The 18,872-nt window shown below is 43.5% G+C and overlaps 7 protein-coding genes across 8 annotated transcripts; 2 read left to right on the top strand and 5 right to left on the bottom strand.

Moving 5' to 3' along the window:
• Positions 1-269: 269 nt before the first annotated feature.
• On the top strand, positions 270-695 carry LOC121195983 (histone H3). The gene has a single exon (XM_041059739.1). The coding sequence runs from the start codon at positions 285-287 to the stop codon at positions 693-695; it is 411 nt and encodes a 136-aa protein (XP_040915673.1). The 5' UTR covers positions 270-284.
• A 1,035-nt stretch (positions 696-1,730) lies between these two features.
• Positions 1,731-3,565, bottom strand: LOC121195962 (histone H1-like). Its single transcript, XM_041059713.1, has 2 exons — positions 2,935-3,565; positions 1,731-2,124 (listed from the first exon to the last, which is right to left on the bottom strand). The coding sequence occupies exons 1-2, from the start codon at positions 3,537-3,539 to the stop codon at positions 2,034-2,036; spliced, it is 696 nt and encodes a 231-aa protein (XP_040915647.1). The 5' UTR covers positions 3,540-3,565; the 3' UTR covers positions 1,731-2,033.
• Positions 3,566-5,599: 2,034 nt separating this feature from the next.
• Positions 5,600-6,116, bottom strand: LOC121195977 (histone H2B 1/2). The gene has a single exon (XM_041059732.1). It carries the CDS (start codon positions 6,113-6,115, stop codon positions 5,741-5,743), a length of 375 nt encoding a protein of 124 aa, XP_040915666.1. The 5' UTR covers position 6,116; the 3' UTR covers positions 5,600-5,740.
• A 5,487-nt stretch (positions 6,117-11,603) lies between these two features.
• On the bottom strand, positions 11,604-12,014 carry LOC121195969 (histone H3). The gene has a single exon (XM_041059724.1). It carries the CDS (start codon positions 12,012-12,014, stop codon positions 11,604-11,606), a length of 411 nt encoding a protein of 136 aa, XP_040915658.1.
• Positions 12,015-12,380: 366 nt separating this feature from the next.
• On the top strand, positions 12,381-12,774 carry LOC121195972 (histone H2A). 2 transcript variants are annotated; one of them, XM_041059728.1, is made up of 2 exons: positions 12,381-12,461; positions 12,567-12,774. In XM_041059728.1, the coding sequence occupies exons 1-2, from the start codon at positions 12,381-12,383 to the stop codon at positions 12,765-12,767; spliced, it is 282 nt and encodes a 93-aa protein (XP_040915662.1). In that variant the 3' UTR covers positions 12,768-12,774. The 2 variants fall into 2 exon arrangements, with proteins under 2 accessions (XP_040915662.1, XP_040915661.1); XM_041059727.1 differs by having other exon boundaries at positions 12,381-12,774.
• A 2,121-nt stretch (positions 12,775-14,895) lies between these two features.
• LOC121195967 (histone H1-like) lies at positions 14,896-15,569 on the bottom strand. Its single transcript, XM_041059721.1, has one exon. It carries the CDS (start codon positions 15,534-15,536, stop codon positions 14,928-14,930), a length of 609 nt encoding a protein of 202 aa, XP_040915655.1. The 5' UTR covers positions 15,537-15,569; the 3' UTR covers positions 14,896-14,927.
• A 1,900-nt stretch (positions 15,570-17,469) lies between these two features.
• LOC121195988 (histone H2B 1/2) lies at positions 17,470-17,888 on the bottom strand. The gene has a single exon (XM_041059743.1). It carries the CDS (start codon positions 17,865-17,867, stop codon positions 17,493-17,495), a length of 375 nt encoding a protein of 124 aa, XP_040915677.1. The 5' UTR covers positions 17,868-17,888; the 3' UTR covers positions 17,470-17,492.
• Positions 17,889-18,872: the final 984 nt, after the last annotated feature.

Consider the following 18,872-nt stretch of genomic DNA (forward strand, 5'->3'; position numbering starts at 1 on the left):
AGCGCGCGGGAAGGTTGGTGCCACACCAATCAGAAAAGAGGCTCCCAGCAGAGCAGCAGAGGGCGGCCTGCTCTGAATTTGAGCGGCACTTTTCTCCAATAAGCAGCGGCTGCTCGCTCCTATAGGCGGTGCTGAGCTCCACGAGGAGCCCCTCACCAATCAGGAGCCGCAGCTCTGAAGCAGCGTCACTATTTCACATACAGTCCCACAGTTTAAGAGCAGAGAACCGCTTTCATTTAACTACACTTTTATTCTGTTCAGAGAAAGAGGAGAAACAAGCAAAGATGGCAAGAACCAAGCAAACCGCTCGTAAGTCTACAGGAGGCAAAGCCCCCAGAAAGCAGCTGGCCACCAAGGCTGCCCGTAAGAGCGCCCCGGCCACCGGCGGTGTCAAGAAGCCTCATCGTTACAGGCCTGGTACCGTGGCTCTTCGTGAGATCCGTCGTTACCAGAAATCCACGGAGCTGCTCATCCGCAAGCTGCCCTTCCAGCGCCTGGTCCGTGAAATCGCTCAGGATTTCAAGACCGACCTGCGCTTCCAGAGCTCCGCTGTCATGGCTCTGCAGGAGGCCAGTGAGGCTTACCTGGTCGGTCTGTTTGAGGACACCAACCTGTGCGCCATCCACGCCAAGAGAGTCACCATCATGCCTAAGGACATCCAGCTGGCTCGCCGCATCCGCGGAGAGAGAGCTTAAATTCTGCTGCTCCACTCACCACAATAACGGCTCTTTTAAGAGCCACCTCACTCTGCACTAAAGAACAAAGTTCTCTGCTACTGCTTTTAAACACACATGTTAAATCTATCATCACTGGAAGGTGTATATTGCATCAAGGATGAGAAACTTTTATTATTAGATAAACTACTTTAAATAAATCATCTTAAGTATTTTTCTTTTCTCAGACTCGCAGGAAAAGATGTTCCACTGAGGCTGTTATATCTACAGGGTCTCACTGTTCTCAGTAACTACAGAAAATAATTATGTCAGAGCATCAGATAAGGATGAGAAAAGCAGACTGGATATCTCCACTTACACTTCATAAGGGACATGTTGGCATTTGTTTATCTTCATGCTCTTTGCAGGATGCACTTGCTTTTAAAAAGTAGCTGTCTGACTGAGGTTAAACAACACCTGCCTGGATTGTGTTGGCATCACCCTTTACACTTAGTCATGATGCCTTTGACTGCATCACTGTCAGAAGCCATCCACTTACAAAAAGCTTCCTATCAGTTGTCTGCACACTGAGATCCCACCTATCACCTGCTTCCACGCTGGGGTCTCCTGAGCTTCCTGGATGCTCTCTCTGGCTGCCTCTGGAAGACTTAAGACAGACCTGGATGTTGTTTTTGTGAGGACAGACATGTAATGATGCCATCATACACTTTGTGCTGCTATTGTATGGAGGCCATGGGATGATGTGCAGTGTGATTTATATTGGCTGTGAGGGAATGGCTTGTATCTCTCCTGTGGACACACAACACCAGGAACACCACCTTGTCCCCTGAGAAGGGCATATTAGTTGTATTACTTCAGTGACATGATTTTAATAAACCTGCTTCTCTCAGTGTGTCATTGGAGGAGCTCACAATAACAGTAACAATAAGTTGCCATTGACTCTGAGTGAGAGGAGACGCTGCAGCATGTGCTGCTGGATTTAATGTTCCACACAGGTGAGAAACAACATGAACAGTGTGGCTTTTAACATCATGTATGTTTCAAACATTGCTCGTGTGTTGTAATAAAAGAAGTTGTCTGTTGTTATTATGTGTATTGTCTCTGTCCAATACTTCAGACAGTCTGAACCTGAACATCCTCCCAGCTGTTTTGAGTTTACTACAAGTCATCACTAAAGTTGGGATGGCTGTAGGTACTGTTTACATTCATTTTAACACACACACACACTGATGTGGATTTTTCAGGCCAGGCAATAGACCCAGTCAAGGGCCAGTTGAAGCTGGGTCCAGGTCCGGCTGAGTCCCCACACCTTAATCTTTTCTCTCTTAAGCTTTTGTCTTCTCCAAAAATTGTAAGTGTTCAAATCTTCTTCAGAGAAAATGCACAGTCAATCAGGTGCAGGAGATCAGAGAGGTTGAGTCTACAAGCATGAGAAGTCCTGCAGGAGCATCTGAAAATCACAAAAGATACATCACATTATATACACGGGGTTGTACCCATCTCAAGGACACTTGAGCACATTGCAGCACATGCACTCTGAACATCAGCTGCTAAATAAGCAACACCAGTGGATTGCACATACACAGATGAGGAAAATATTGGGGAGTCAAGATGGGAGTGACATGAGAATGGTTATCAGAATATGGGGAACAGTGGTGAAACAATGTGCGGGACAGAGGGACTTATACCTTTGTGGTTTAGTGTGGTGCCAAGGACAACCACAGGTGCAAGATGGGCTGTGCTCCAATGGAGAGCATCATGAGAAACAGAGTAAGGGAGTGTGTGTGTATGTGGGAGAGCAGCATGAGAAACGGTGCAGAGGAGTGTGCATGTGGCAGAGTAGAGGTGTGTGTGTGTGAGAGAGAGATAGTGGAGCTGTGTCTGTGTGAGATAGTTGGGAGGGGGTGAGTGAGATGCAGAGGCAAACAGAACAGTCTAGGATAAACAGAACACAAAAGCAGAACACAATTGGATTTGCACAAAAATATACACATCACACAAAATCTGACACTACAACACACACATTTACATTTACTTACTGTGTACATTCAGTGCATTTCTTAGAATCAGATACTAATATCTAATTCTTAAGTTATTTTCTTTTCTATTTTCCATCATATTTTATAAACTAACTCATCACCTAAAATTATTGATATAGACATGAGTGATAATCATTAAGGAGGAATCAGCTCTTTGTGGACAGATGTGTGGCTCTTAAAAGAGCCTTTTAGCAGGATTTTAGAGAGTGAGAACAGTTCACTTCTTCTTGGGAGCTGCGGCCTTCTTAGCTTTGGGTTTGGCTGCCTTCTTGGCGGGGGCTTTCTTGGCTGCAGGGGCCTTCTTGACCACCTTCTTGGGGCTCTTAGCAGCCTTCTTAGGGCTTTTGGCTACTTTCTTAGCAGCGGCAGGTTTCTTAACCTTCTTGGGAGATTTCTTAGCAGCTGCTGGCTTCTTGGCTGCCGCTTTCTTGGTCTTTTTGGCCGCTGTGGGCTTCTTAGCGGCGGGCTTCTTGGCTTTAGGAGCGGCTTTCTTGACCGGCTTCTTAACCTTGGGTTCAGCCTTCTTGTTCATCTTGAAGGAGCCGGAGGCGCCGGTGCCCTTGGTCTGGACCAGAGTGCCCTTAGCCACCAGGGCCTTGATGGCGGTCTTAACGCGGGCCTTGTTCTTCTCCACATCGTAGCCTCCGGCAGCCAGAGCCTTCTTGAGAGCGGCAGCTGAGACACCGCTGCGCTCTTTGGATGCGGCCACGGTTTTAACGATCAGCTCGCCAACGCTGGGGCCGGCCTTCTTCGGCTTGGACACCTTCTTCTTTGCTGCTTTAGCCGGCGCGGCGGCTGGAGCGGGAGCTGGAGCAACTTCTGCCATTATTTCCTCTTAACTACGTGTCGACTAAGAGCGGTCTCTGTCACTGAGTGAACTATTGAAGAGCTCGGAGCAGGAGGCGGTACTTAAACACACCATGAGAACCGTGGAGACTCAATCCAGCCCTCTCTCCTCTGTGCAGTCTGATCCCCGCGACACTTGTGTTTTCTCTTCCCCGATAAAACACTCAAAAATCGCTGTTGGAGAGGAGCTGAAGGCTGACAGTGAATGGAGCCGATAGCGAACTTGTTTCTCTTCATATTGAAATCATGAAGAGCTCTGATGCTCTCTGCATTTTCTTTGTGGAGCCTCCAAACCTCACCTGCTCACCGTAGAGTCCAGCGCTGCTCACCGGCTTTTCCCACTTATTTCTCCTCTAAAACGATTTAAAATGAAGCAGAGTTTCACCAAAGTCCGTTTTCCAGTTGCTCCACATGTTTGTTCACAGAACCAAGATAAAAACAACCACCTGCTGACGATCAGTTTATAAGAAATTCACGTTATTCTGCGAGCAGCAAACACACAGCTGACGGCCGAGGCTTATGGTGCAGTTGAGCAAAATGAAGAGGAGATAGGCTCCAGGAATGTCCTATTTTTAGAGTGATTCAGAGTATGGAGGTGTCCCGATTAAAGAACATGCCAGACGTCCAGCTGAGTTAGTCGATTTATTCTGTACTTCCTTTAATGCGTGGGTATGTGTGAATGAATGAGAGTGAGTGAGTGTGGTCTGAAACGACCATACATAATAAACGGTAAGTATAACGTGCAATACAGTTCAATATTTATAACTGATGTAAATAAAAGCATATACACGGACTGTAAACGAAACATATTAGCGTTACCAACAAGCTAACATATAGCTTCATACGGCTCATAGGCTAACTTAGCCGTTAGCAACAGGCTACTAAGCAAGGAAAAATGTCAGTCTAACAAAAACTGGATCCAGATGTTGCTGGGATACAGCTGTGTGTCAGTGTAACAGGTCAGTGTTTATCCATCTGAAAATACTCCAGAGAAAAGGAAAAGTAGAGTAATGTTCAGACTGATCTTTGCTGAGTGTCATTAATATTTCACAGCAATGATTGAGTGTTTTTTTATTCAGAACAGCAAACAACAGGAAAAAATATCAGGATCATGATCAGACTTTCCTTTCCACTTCCCTCCAACTCTCAGGTTTAAAACTCAGTTTACTTCAACACACTGATCTTGTATCACTCAGTGTGTAACTGTTGTATTGAGCAAAATTTAGAACATCTGATGTCCAATCATTCATCAAATATGGTGAGTTCACATGCTGTGTTCATTTTAATAGACTGATACACTGTTGCCTATAAAGTTGGATGAAAATATATTTTACCTCTTCTCATGAAATGATTGCAACAATGTGATGTATTATTGATAGATAAAGTGTATATCTTCTCAAAACTTTATTGATCAATGTGATTACTGACGTGTATAACTAGGAATAAAAAGAGGCATGTGTCTGAAAACAAAATGATTCCAACTTTATGGGCAACAGTGTAGATGTCAAATTAAATCTCCACTGAAGCATATTTCAATAAAGATTTTTCTTTTTTATTTTGCTGATCTGAAAGTCTCAAAATACAATGTTGCCAAAGCATCAACATTCATTTTTTCAACTGCAACACCAAGGTCAATGTCAATACACATAAATATGTATACACAAAATGAATTATTTACAAAAATATAAATAATAAACATATTAGTATTAACATCATAACAGACTGTATAACTAGGACACTGTTTCTCTGAGCTTCACATTGGAATGTTTTTGTTTGTTTTGTTCTTTTTTATGTGTAAATATCAAGTTTTTAAAAAGCAATTTGTGTTTGGTGAAATAAAATTTTTACAATTGCTGAAGAGCATGGTACATCAAATCATATACTCATTGCATCATCAGTAACAATTCATTGATATGGTCTCTACTAGTCTGTCCTTCCATAACATTATGTAAACCACAGCCTTAAAGACAGAACCAAGAGTGGAGCACTTGACTCAACTAGTTCTTCAATAACAACCTTGTTGTAAATAATTTGTGCTACAGTCTCCATTAAAAATTAAATCTTTAGCCTAATCTCCTATATCAAGTGGCTATAAAATGATGAAGAGTTTGCACTTTCAGATAAAGTGTGTGGCTCTTAAAAGAACCGTTGGATTGATGAGAGTGAAGCAGCAGCAGCAGTTTACTTGGAGCTGGTGTACTTGGTGACAGCCTTGGTGCCCTCAGACACGGCGTGCTTGGCCAGCTCACCGGGCAGCAGGAGACGCACGGCGGTCTGAATCTCCCTGGAAGTGATGGTGGAGCGCTTGTTGTAGTGAGCCAGACGAGACGCCTCAGCGGCGATGCGCTCAAAGATGTCGTTAACAAACGAGTTCATGATGCTCATGGCCTTGGAGGAGATGCCGGTGTCGGGGTGGACCTGCTTCAACACCTTGTAGACATAGATGGCGTAGCTCTCCTTCCTGGTCTTTCTCCTCTTCTTTCCTCCCTTGCTGGCCGTCTTGGTCACGGCTTTCTTGGAGCCCTTCTTGGGCGCGGACTTTGCGGGTTCAGGCATTCTGCTGACTTCAGATTTTAAAGCAACGAATGAGGCAGTGTAACACGGAGCCACTTCTCTTATACAGACTTCATGCAAAGATGACTGTGTGATCTCCCTCCTGTGATTGGTTGGGCTGCTCACTGGATGGCGCTGGGGGCCTTTAACATGGTCCTTTGCCTTTGTTGAAATTGTTAAAAATAACAGAACAGACAGCAGTACATGTCTCCTCACTGAGTAAACTGTCCTACAGTGTTGGGTTTTATTTCCTGTGTCTTCATAAAAGGTTCATATAGTGAGTCTTCGCATTATGTTGACTATTATTGTTAAACATTGTAATAAACCAATTCACAGGTCTGAGTAACAAAGGCTCAGAAAAGACTTTATTTCATACGACTGCTCAGGATGGCTGGGGTGAGCGGGCGCCCCCTCACACAAGCCTATAACCCACATGCAATAAATAGGAGCGCCTGTCTAGACAGAGTGTATTTTTTGTGTAAATAGAGTGTACTTTTGTATTTTTTGTTGTTATTTTTATTTTATTTTTCTGCTTTCCTTGTACAGTATTTATTGAAGTTTTGACTCCTGAGCAACGCACAAGAATTCCTATGTGCCCAGACTGAGTGTTTGTGTACAAATGGCAAATAAAGATCTTGATTCTTGAACACATTCTGTTGATAGCAATTAAGTTAAAGGAGACATATGTTTCATATATGCCTTCAACAAATCCAGTTGTTTAAAATGTGGTAACCATCAAACTGGATCTCGTTAACGGTATACAACAATAACACAAAAAGGAAAGCACAAAAGTAGCTCATAGACAGAAGAGTAAAGTTACATCCCCTCTGACTGAACATCACTGTGATGTATGAATTAAGAATTTAAAGAAACCACAGACACAGCACTGGAGACAAGAGATGACACAACTGGAGTAACAGTATTTTCAAGTCCACATAGTCTCTAATGTGAAGAACCAACAATGAGTTTGAATAATGACATTTTATACCAATAAAATGCATGTGACTCATGTAGATCCAGCATCAGTTGAATATCTATATCAATAAAGTTTAATTTTACTCATTTATATATTTTTTACATTATAGTTTTACAGTTGCATTTCAATAAACCAATTCATCACCCTCTGAGGACAGTGATATGTTGATGAACCGTTGTTGTTGACATGGAGATTAGATCCAAGTCTTTAGCTTCTCCTGCAGCTGATGGCAATGATGCGTGAGCAGCACTTGACTGAACACACAATAAAACCATCAACATACGTGTATCACCTTCTGAATGAGTTGATTTAAAGTTAATACATGATTGCAGCCAGTGACTGTTTAGTTATATTAAAACAAAAGCAACTAATATCTTTAAGTTTGACTTAGAAAAGAGAACATTAGCTCTTCCTGATTAAGTGTTTGGCTCTTAAAAGAGCCGTTGTGTTGTTTTACTTGAAAGAAAACGAGTTTAACCACCGAAGCCGTACAGAGTGCGGCCCTGCCTCTTCAGAGCATACACCACGTCCATGGCGGTCACGGTCTTTCTCTTAGCGTGCTCGGTGTAGGTGACGGCGTCACGGATAACGTTCTCCAAGAAAACCTTCAACACACCGCGGGTCTCCTCGTAGATCAGACCGGAGATACGCTTGACACCACCACGACGAGCCAGGCGGCGGATAGCGGGCTTGGTGATACCCTGGATGTTATCACGGAGAACTTTACGGTGACGCTTAGCGCCTCCTTTACCGAGTCCTTTTCCTCCTTTGCCTCTTCCGCTCATTTTCACTGCTCAGTAGTTATCTACTTAATACTGTGAGCACGAGATTCACAGCTATTCAAAGCCTGACTGAGGACGTGATTGAAAGCAGACGCGACCAGTGGTAATGAACTGCTTGGTGCAATAGCGCCACCGCCTGATCCTGAGCATGAATCAGGTACAGCAGGACTCCTGTCAGACTGTCTGAGCTCCACTGTAACCAATAAATGTATACAGTTAAAATGTTACAAGCTCATTCATTAAAAAGTCTTTAATATACGTTTAATTTTCTCTCACACAATTTCTAAAGTTTTGTAAAACAGCAGCAGGATCCATTTTACACACGTGGCACAGTTGCAGTTTCTTAATCTTCATTCATCATTCATATTTTTACACGGGTACACCATGAGTCATAGCTCACTGTAAATGCTCTGTGGGACTTGTGCTGTTACACATGTTTTCTAGGTTTATCCAGTAAAAGCATCTGGGACATAGAAACCTTCCTCAGGATGAGTCCAGCGGAGCTGTGGGGACATTTTTCACTATAGGTAAGATAAGAGAATCCTTTATTAGTCCCTCAGTGGGGAAATTGCATTTAGCAACAGCAGGGGTACAGTACAGTAAGTAAAAGTAAAATATAAGTAAGAGACCAATATGACCAGAACAAGATTAAATAAACACTATTCCAACAGTAGAATAACTAATAAAGATACCAAACTAAGAAAACAGCTGCTGTAAAAAGTGAAATATACATACATACATAAATAAATAAATATGAGATGGAGATTGTTGAGTGACTATAGTACACAATAAATATTGCAAACTAATAATTGAGTTATTGCAAATTGATATTACACTGATAGTTGCATGGAATTGTAATCAAGTTTGTGTGTTATCAATGCTCATTATAGAATCTGACAGCAGCAGGAAGGAAAGATCTTCTAAATCTCTCCTGCAGTGGATCCAACGCTGAGCTCACCTCAGCCCGGAGATAGCCCAGGACCAGTCTCTCCAGTGTCTTCATCAGATGTGATGTGAGAGCCACCAGCCTGAAGCTGCTAGGATCCCTAGCATGTGGTGTTTTGGGCACCGGTACCACACAGGAGGTCTTCCATAGCTGTGGTACCATCGTCAGCTTTAGGCTCAGGTTGAAGACTTGCCCCATGATCCCACACAGTTCCTCTGCACAGGATTTCAGGAGCCTGGAGCTGATGCCGTCTGGTCCAGCTGCCTTTCGTGCTTTGATCCTCCTGAGCTCTCTCCTCACCTGGGCAGGTGTGAAGGACAGGGGTGGGCTGGGGGGGCGGTGGGGAAATAGTGAGGTGTGAGCAAGAGGTGTGAAGGGCTGTAGGAGTGGGGCATTGTCCAGTTGATGAGGTGGGTGGCTGGTCAAACCGGTTGAAGTGCTGGTTCAAGTCGTTCACCCACTGCAGGCCCCCCTCAGCCTGGGAGTGGGGTGTTTTGAAGCCTGAGATGGTCTTTAGGCTCCTCCACACCCCGCTGATGTTTTGCTGCTTCAGCTGCTCCTCCATCTTCCTATTGTACCTGGCCTTGCCCTCCCTGATGTTCCTTCTCAGCTCTTTCTGTGTAGCCTTGAGCTCCTCCTTGTCCCCTGAACTGAAATCTCTCTTCTTCTCCTTCAGGAGAGCTTTAATGTCAGGGGTAATCCACGGGTTGTTGTTTGTAAAACATCGTACCCTTTTGGAGGGCACAGTGTTTTCACAGCAAAAGTTTATATAGTCCGTTATGGTGTCTGAGGTCCTCTCCGTGGGGGTCAACAAGCTCTAGCCCACACAGTGGTGTTAAAGCCTCCTCGCTTTCAGTGGTCCACCTCTTCACCCCACCGGGCAGCCTGTGTACTATAGGCTTGTACACAGGCTGTAGATGAACAATGTTGTGGTCAGCCCTGCCAGGGGGGGGGGGGGGTTGCAGAATATGCCTCTTTGGTGTTGGCATAAAATCCAGACAAGTCCAGAGTTTTATTGTCTCTGGTGGGACAGTTGACATACTGTATGAATGTTGGTAACACAGAGGAGGGTGGAGCGTGGTTAAAGTCACCTGAGATGAGGAAGAGGGCCTGTGGATGCTGTGTCTGCAGTTTGCTGGTAATTGAAAGGAGTGTGTCACAGGCGATGTCAGAGTTAGCAAAGGGGGGAACGTACACAGCTATCACGATAGCATGCATGAACTCCCATAGCAGGTAGAAAGGCCTCATGCTAACAGCTCAATGTCTCTGCTGCACAGTAGAAGTCCACATTCAAATGATGAAGCCATAATGACAATGGCTTTGATCACCAGCCTTTAACCAAGAGAAGCAGGTTTGTTAACATCATAGACGACCAACCTACACTCTCATATAACACAGTGATGAGTTGAGATGAGTGAGATGCTGCCTTTAGGAACAGGGCTGATCGAAGCCTGCCTCCACAGGTTAGCTATGTGTTGTAGTTTCAGAGACATGTTGAATATATCATAGAAGATTTCTTATCTTAATTGCCTTGCGTAAGATTTCACCAATTTGTTACTGATATTTATCTTTAGAGAAAAGGACTTCTCTTTGCTTCAGGATGAAGTGCTGATTGTCTTTGAGTTTACATCAAAGTTCCTCAGCTTTCATCGCTCAAGTCAAACTGATCAAATGTCAGGTAGAATTTATACTGTTACCAACATATTTGAAACTGAACCAGTGGCTTTTCTGTAGAAGCATCACAGGCAGTGAAAGTGAACAGGAAGCCACGCTGTTCATCATCTCTTCAGTACAGCAGCACACGCAGCAGCGTCTCCTCTTTGATATTTTACTGGTGATGCAGCAGATCCACTGCACTGCAACAACATGCCTGTTGGTTCAGATGTTTTCAGAAACTACTTCATCAGATTTCTCTCTCAGGTGGAGACATTGATTTAAAATGTTGTCTATTCAGATGCAAAACAGCAGATATGAAAATCCATAAAAACCATGTATCTTACTCAGCTTTCAGTAATCAATTTTAACCTGTTTTTAATATTCATTTAATGGAAATAAAGTATAAAATATTTTAACAAATTTAGAATGTCAGTTGGGGCTCTGCCCTAGCTGGCCGACCTACCACTGCTGCCACCTACAATGAGAACTTTTTTGAAGAGGAAAGGAGAACAGAAATAGACACTGCTAAAACACTATCCTCCTCTGCTATCAGCAATAAGCTCTCACCAGCACAGGTCCAGCGCCTACCAGAACCCTCCAGCATCGTACACCAACAGAAGAGGACAAGTAACATCGAAACCTGGAAGAATTGAACTTCAGGGACTTAATTAAATACATGTGCAGTTGAACCAGGACAAATGCTGGGTCTTTTTGAACAACTTAAAAAGTTTTCTAGTTTATCCACATGGGGGCACCAGACCACCAATGACTGGTGTCCTCAGCCCCCATGTTTAGAAATTGATTTACGGTATTGTCGGCTGTAGTTGTGGATTGAGTTGTGTATGGAGACAGTAAGGAAACTCTTAATAAGATTTCAGCACCCTATTGAATATGTGGGAATCATCTGGGTTTAAAATTGTGGTACTTGGACGGATGGTGACAAGAGTAAATTTTGCAGTAAATTTCAGTAAACTTTACCATTAAAATCTGTTCATCGATTTTGCAGTACTATCATCTCAATGACAATATGGAACGAAAACTAATAGAGTGAAAACAGCAGGACTTTGTTCTTTAGTGCAGAGGGAGATGGCTCTTAAAAGAGCCGTTAGTGTGGTGAGGAGAAGATGACGCTTAAGCTCTCTCTCCGCGGATGCGGCGAGCCAGCTGGATGTCCTTGGGCATAATGGTGACTCTCTTAGCGTGGATGGCGCACAGGTTGGTGTCCTCAAACAGACCGACCAGGTAAGCCTCACTGGCCTCCTGCAAAGCCATGACAGCAGAGCTCTGGAAACGCAGATCGGTCTTGAAATCCTGAGCGATTTCACGGACCAGGCGCTGGAAGGGCAGCTTGCGGATGAGCAGCTCCGTGGATTTCTGGTAACGACGGATCTCACGAAGAGCCACGGTACCGGGCCTGTAACGGTGAGGCTTCTTGACACCGCCGGTGGCCGGGGCGCTCTTACGAGCAGCCTTGGTGGCCAGCTGCTTTCTGGGGGCTTTGCCTCCAGTAGATTTACGAGCGGTCTGCTTGGTTCTTGCCATTTTCACTTCTTACTTTTCTTTCTGTGAACAGAAAAAAATGTAGTTAAGTAGAAGCGAGTCTCTGCTTTTAAAGTGTGGGACCAGCTGCGAAATGGTGACGCTGCTTCAGACCTGCGGCTCCTGATTGGTGAGGGGCTCCTCGTGGAGCTCAGCACCGCCTACAGGAGCGAGCAGCCGCTGCTTATTGGAGAAAAGTGCCGCTCAAATTCAGAGCAGGCCGCCCTCTGCTGCTCTGCTGGGAGCCTCTTTTCTGATTGGTGTGGCACCAACCTTCCCGCGCGCTCTGCGGATATATAAAGGAGAATTGCGTCTTTTTGAGACACAGGTTCTCTGAGTTCAGAGTGCAAAAAGTTAATATTAACCAAAATGAGTGGTCGCGGTAAAACCGGTGGAAAAGCCAGAGCCAAGGCAAAGACCCGCTCTTCTCGTGCTGGACTCCAGTTCCCAGTGGGTCGTGTCCACAGGCTGCTGCGCAAAGGCAACTATGCGGAGCGTGTGGGTGCCGGTGCCCCCGTCTACCTGGCTGCTGTGCTGGAGTATCTGACCGCTGAGATCCTGGAGTTGGCTGGAAACGCCGCCCGCGACAACAAGAAGACCCGTATCATCCCCCGCCACCTGCAGCTGGCCGTCCGTAACGACGAGGAGCTCAACAAGCTCCTTGGTGGAGTGACCATCGCTCAGGGAGGTGTGCTGCCCAACATCCAGGCTGTTCTGCTGCCCAAGAAGACCGAGAAGCCCGCCAAGGCCAAGTAAAGCTACTGTTGCCAACCACAGATCAAAAGGCTCTTTTAAGAGCCACACACTCATCTCTTATAAAGACACAGTTTCCTATTTTTTATTATATTTTTAGAAAAAATATATTGATATAACAATAAATCTAAACAGTCTGACCAAAAATGTGTTTATGTGTAAAAGGGAAGGATTGGTTTGGCTTGATTCTACAGAACAGGTTAATGATTCAGATGAAATCATAGAAGTCATCTGGTGGAATGGAAATTGCTAAAATACTTATCAGTATGTACAGCTGTTTCTAGGGCCTGTGTGCTTAAATTGATCAATTTTATTGTTAAAGAAGCTCATTAATTGAGAGCTATGACTCTTTCATCCTGGCTACAGTGCTGAAGAGAAACCTGGGGTTGTTTTCTATTTTCCTCCACTAATGAAGAGTAACAGGCTGCTCTGGCATCACAGAGGGTTCAACTATTATGTTCTAGGCCAGGCTAAGCAGGATTCTTCCAGTTTGGTGGAACAACATATTCCTGTAGTTTCCTTTAATTTGCAGGTTTGGAAGCTAAAATCAAACAGTGATCTGACAGAAGAGTAGGAGTAGATTCTTAAATGTTCAGTCTCGATACAATGTAATAGAACCAGATGCAGGATGTAGCTGAGACAGTGAGTGGGTTTATTTACACTGAGAAGACAGTTAAGTCTAATACTGAGATAAACAGTGCTAAGACTTATTGTCAGCATCCACATGAATATTGAAATCACCTACTATAATTTCTTTATCTGTACTGAGAACTAAACTAAAACTCAGAGGATTCACATAGAAACTCAGAGTATGGTCCAGGAGCATGGTTACTCTATAATAAATAAAATAGGCTGTAATGTTTTCCAGGTTGGGTGAGAAAAGCTAAGAACGAGGCTTCAAATGAGTCATAACTGAGTTTAGCTTTAGGGTTGATTAAAAGACTCGAGTTGAAAATGTGAGCATTACAGTGACTGGGAGGAGTGGATTCATTTAGACTGACACAATCATCATGGTTTCAGTGACAGAATAAGTCAAACTGATAATCTGAAATGAAATCCTTTACTAAAACAGATAAGGATGACAGAGATCTAATGTTCAGTAGTCCACATTTAAGTCTCCAATTGTTTTTTACTTTTGCAGAAGTGATCTTGATTTTTATTAAGTTTTTATGACTAACTTCTCCTCTGATTGCTTTGATTGAATAAATTTTGGTGTTCTGGGGACAGACAGTGTGTGTGTGGGTGACTGCTCTAATGGAAGCACAGAGAAGTGTGTACAACTGCAGCTCTGCCTCCTGGTCTCAGCTCTGGGTCGTTGTTGTACAGTGGAAATCAAACAGTGTTCAGAGAGTTCAACATTGCTGTTCACACAAATGTGTTGCACTTATATTGTACAGCTGAACACATTTGTTACTTGCAGGTTTCTTTGCTTTCACCTTCTGTCCAGTTCATCTCAAAGCATAGGTCTGTAGGCTGTGCTGGTCTTCATCATGTGAAGCCTCCATCTGGTTCTGTTTTGGTTCATTGTCTTGCTGTAAGATGAAGCTCTGACCAACCAGTCTGTCTTTTTCTCTGTTCTTATATTTCCATCAGAAAGAAGAGAAAATGTCCTAACTTAGCTGATGACTTCCAAACCCTCTGTACAAAGACAGTGTTGGTCAAGTCATCAGCTAAAGTTGGGACAGCTGTAGGAACTGTTTACATTAACTTAGAGGGTTTCATTTACTTAGATGGCTGCAGGAAGTTAAGTAACAGTTTAGTCCCTGAAGAAGGCCTGTTATCTATGAAATTATTCAACAATGTGTCGTAATGCTTTGTTTTTTCCTTGTAATAATACCTCAACTGTATATGTATTACTTTTATTATTGTTTTGCATGTACTTCCATATTTATGAATGTGTAAAGTGTCTTGTTTTCTTTATTAAAGAGCTTAAAGAAAGAACTTTTCTTTCTTAAATAATACCTCAACTGCAGATATGCAGTAAAATTTATTTTAGTCATATCTTGTATGTCTAAGTAAAAAAATTATATAATTACAGAGCATTTGTATTGATATTACTTATGAAAAACAAGAAAAGAGGAATCAGCTCTTTGTGGACACACTTGTGTGGCTCTTAAAAGAGCCTTTGAGAAGGATAAAGATATTTCAGAGAGTAAGAACAGTTCACTTCTTCTTGGGAGCTGCGGCCTTCTTGACTTTGGGTTTGGCTGCCTTCTTGGCGGGGGCTTTCTTGGCTGCAGGAGCCTTCTTGACCACCTTCTTGGGGCTCTTAGCAGCCTTCTTGGGGCTCTTGGCGACTTTCTTGGTCGCGGCAGGTTTCTTGACCTTCTTGGGGGATTTCTTAGCAGCTGCTGGCTTCTTGGCTGCCGCTTTCTTGGTCTTTTTGGCCGCTGCGGGTTTCTTGGCGGCGGGCTTCTTGGCTTTAGGAGCGGCTTTCTTGACCGGCTTCTTAACCTTGGGTTCAGCCTTCTTGTTCATCTTGAAGGAGCCGGAGGCGCCGGTGCCTTTGGTCTGGACCAGAGTGCCCTTAGCCACCAGGGCCTTGATGGCGGTCTTAACGCGGGCCTTGTTCTTCTCCACATCGTAGCCTCCGGCAGCCAGAGCCTTCTTGAGAGCGGCCGCTGACACGCCGTTGCGCTCCTTGGATGCGGCCACGGTTTTAACGATCAGCTCGCCGACGCTGGGGCCGGCCTTCTTCGGCTTGGACACCTTCTTCTTTGCTGCTTTAGCCGGCGCGGCGGCTGGAGCGGGAGCTGGAGCAACTTCTGCCATTATTTCCTCTTAACTACGTTTCGACTAAGAGCGGTCTATGTCACTGAGTGAACTATTGAAAAGCTCGGAGCAGGAGGCGGTACTTAAACACACCATGAGAACCGTGGAGACTCAACGCAGCCCTGGCTCCTCTGTGCAGTCTGATCCCCGCGACACTTGTGTTTTCTCTTCCCCGATAAAACACTCAAAAATCACTGTTGGAGAGGAGCTGAAGGCTGACAGTGAATGGAGCCGATAGCGGACTTGTTTCTCTTCATATTAAAGTCATGAAGAGCTCTGATGCTCTCTGCATTTTCTTTGTGGAGCCTCCAAACCTCACCTGCTCACCGTAGAGTCCAACGCTGTTCACTGGCTTTTCCCACTCATTTCTCCTCTAAAACGATTTAAAATGAACCAGAGTTTCATCAAAATCCGTTTTCCAGTTGCTCCACATGTTTGTTCAGAGAACCAAGATAAAAACAACCACCTGCTGATGATCAGTTTATAAGAAACTGACGTTATTCTGCGAGCAGCAAACACACAGCTGACGGCCGAGGCTTATGGTGCAGTTTAGCCAGACTCCCCATCAGAGCTGGGAACATTTCATGTTGATGATGCTGTAGCTTATTGGACATATTTAGAAATACATGTTTACATGTTACAGTGTTTGATCATGTGTGTTGAGGTTCAGTGTCTTCACTGTGAGCACTGTAAATGATGTAAGAAAACACCAGTTCAACAGTCAGTCTAACAAAGACTGGATCCAGATGATTCACACTGATGTGAAATGTTCCACATTTATTTATTTCGGCATCTAAATATATCAGTATTAACATCACAGCAATAGACTGTATGAGCAGGACATTGTTCCTCTGAGCTTCACATTGGAGTGTTTTTTTTTATGTGTAGATACTCAGTGAGTTTATTAGAAAGCAGTTTGTGCTTGGTGTGATGAAATTTCCACACGGACTAGATGGTTAAATCTTTAGGCTCGGAGCAAATGACATTTTCTTTATTAGGTTAATTTTATAACATGTCATCTGCATCATTAATGCATCAGAAAAGAACATGGATGTGCATATTGATGTATGTGTGGCCTGAATAATGTGATTAAAATGCTTCTTGGGAAAGCTGCTGTCTCTGATTTGTTGTTAAGGAACTTATTGTGATGTAATGATGAAGAAACTGCTGTGAATGATGGATCACTTTGACCAGAATCAGAATCAGTGGTGTTGTTGGTGCAAAACAGACTAATTGGACTGACAAGTAATACAGTGGTCCCTCGTTAATCGCGGGTGTTACGTTCTAAAAATAACCCGCAATAGGCGAAATCTAATCTAAATTTATTATAATTATAATAAATATAATTATATATAATATAATTATAAGATTTATGTAAACAAAAAAATCGCGAAACTGCGAGGCCGCGAAAGGTGAACCGCGTTATAGCGAGTGTAATGCCATAGGCGCGTTAATATAACACAGTGCTGAATTATAGTAATGTAACACTGTTGTGGGGAAATGAGGGTCATGGCAATGCATGGCAATGGGAGGTAATGGAGAGACTGGGAAATCAGGAAATAAACGGAAAACTTGGGAACTACTCAGTTGGATGTGTTTCTGTTTTGTTGTAGTCAGTTATACATGAGTTTCACAGTTAATGAGGAACAATTGAAGAAATTTGTCAGTACATTAAATCAGATACTAATGAACTGTTCATTACCTCTTGAATACTGATTCATTGGTTCCCAACTAACAAATCTATTGTTTATGTAATATTACATTTAATCATTTAATATTTAATTGAAACTAATGCCAGTTTTGCCTCAAGAACCAGGCTGTAACAAGCTTTGCATACATTTTCCTTTCAATCTAAAGATCTCAAACAGCTCGAACAGTGAGAGTTTGCACTTTCAGATGAAGTGTGTGGCTCTTAAAAGAGCCTTTGGATTGATGAGAGTGCAGCAGCACAGCTATTTACTTGGAGCTGGTGTACTTGGTGACAGCCTTGGTGCCCTCAGACACGGCGTGCTTGGCCAGCTCACCGGGCAGCAGGAGACGCACGGCGGTCTGAATCTCCCTGGAAGTGATGGTGGAGCGCTTGTTGTAGTGAGCCAGACGAGACGCCTCAGCGGCGATGCGCTCAAAGATGTCGTTAACAAACGAGTTCATGATGCTCATGGCCTTGGAGGAGATGCCGGTGTCGGGGTGGACCTGCTTCAACACCTTGTAGACATAGATGGCGTAGCTCTCCTTCCTGGTCTTTCTCCTCTTCTTTCCTCCCTTGCTGGCCGTCTTGGTCACGGCTTTCTTGGAGCCCTTCTTGGGCGCGGACTTTGCGGGTTCAGGCATTCTGCTGACTTCAGATTTTAAAGCAACGAATGAGGCAGTGTAACACGGAGCCACTTCTCTTATACAGACTTCATGCAAAGATGACTGTGTGATCTCCCTCCTGTGATTGGTTGGGCTGCTCCCTAGACGAAGAGGGAGGGGCGTGTTCATGTTGATCCTTCATTACGGCATAACAAGCCTCATGAGCAAAATGAAAATCACAGTAAAACAACGGTTTGAATCAGGAAAGAGCGCGAAAATTGAAATACTCATATTTATGTTAAACAGGAAACACCAGGAAACGATAATTGTCAAAATGAAGAAAAGGTAAAAAAGATGAGAAACAAAGAAACTAATTATGACACAAGATGTCAATGTTATCTTAAATAAAAAAATCTTGGGACACAACCAGAGAAATTATAAAAAATAAAATAAATGTATAAAATACAGAAGATGGGGGTGCAGAAGACTATGGTAGCAGGTTAAAAGTAGTTTTTGTCCAAACTATTTATGTTGTCATATCCCTTGAAATGTTCTCTAAGTTGGAAAAAAATACAAAGCAAATAAAGACCATGGCCTTTATTACAAACTGACACCTGGAGATTCTGTTAGAAAACATCAGCATTGGAGTGAATTGTAAAATATATAACAAAAATAAACTTTCAGGGAGCATTAGAGATGTTCTGTGGCTGATGTGTTGGTAGACTTTCTGGGAGAGCTGTAGATTCATGGAGTGCTTATATAACAACAGAACTACAAGTGGTGCAAGTCCTGTGATCCCCTGGCAAACAGAGGTTGTGATGGTTGTGATGTGAGTGCAGCACTTACAGATCACAGTATGTACAAGGCTAAGGTATGGGTGTGCTTCACCGTCTGAATAAGTTTATACAAAGTAGTGACATTACATAGATGCGAACTGCAACAAAACTATTATGAAACACTAACAGTTCGCGTTAGATGAAAAGATGTGAGCTCATCATGAGTGAGTGTTTGGCTCTTAAAAGAGCCGTTGTGTTGTTTTGAGTG

Source organism: Toxotes jaculatrix, chromosome 16 (genome assembly GCF_017976425.1).
Source record: "Toxotes jaculatrix isolate fToxJac2 chromosome 16, fToxJac2.pri, whole genome shotgun sequence".
Classification (NCBI taxonomy): Eukaryota; Metazoa; Chordata; class Actinopteri; family Toxotidae; genus Toxotes; species Toxotes jaculatrix.

Excerpts from the sequence above, each read along its gene's own strand:
- LOC121195983 (XM_041059739.1), top strand. The coding sequence starts at position 285 with ATGGCAAGAACCAAGCAAACCGCTCGTAAGTCTACAGGAGGCAAAGCC.
- LOC121195962 (XM_041059713.1), bottom strand. The coding sequence starts at position 3,539 with ATGGCAGAAGTTGCTCCAGCTCCCGCTCCAGCCGCCGCGCCGGCTAAA. Across the intron at positions 2,125-2,934 it reads GCCGCAGCTCCCAAGAAGAA|ATGCTCCTGCAGGACTTCTC; the intron begins GTGAACTGTTCT and ends TGTGATTTTCAG.
- LOC121195977 (XM_041059732.1), bottom strand. The coding sequence starts at position 6,115 with ATGCCTGAACCCGCAAAGTCCGCGCCCAAGAAGGGCTCCAAGAAAGCC.
- LOC121195969 (XM_041059724.1), bottom strand. The coding sequence starts at position 12,014 with ATGGCAAGAACCAAGCAGACCGCTCGTAAATCTACTGGAGGCAAAGCC.
- LOC121195972 (XM_041059727.1), top strand. The coding sequence starts at position 12,381 with ATGAGTGGTCGCGGTAAAACCGGTGGAAAAGCCAGAGCCAAGGCAAAG.
- LOC121195967 (XM_041059721.1), bottom strand. The coding sequence starts at position 15,536 with ATGGCAGAAGTTGCTCCAGCTCCCGCTCCAGCCGCCGCGCCGGCTAAA.
- LOC121195988 (XM_041059743.1), bottom strand. The coding sequence starts at position 17,867 with ATGCCTGAACCCGCAAAGTCCGCGCCCAAGAAGGGCTCCAAGAAAGCC.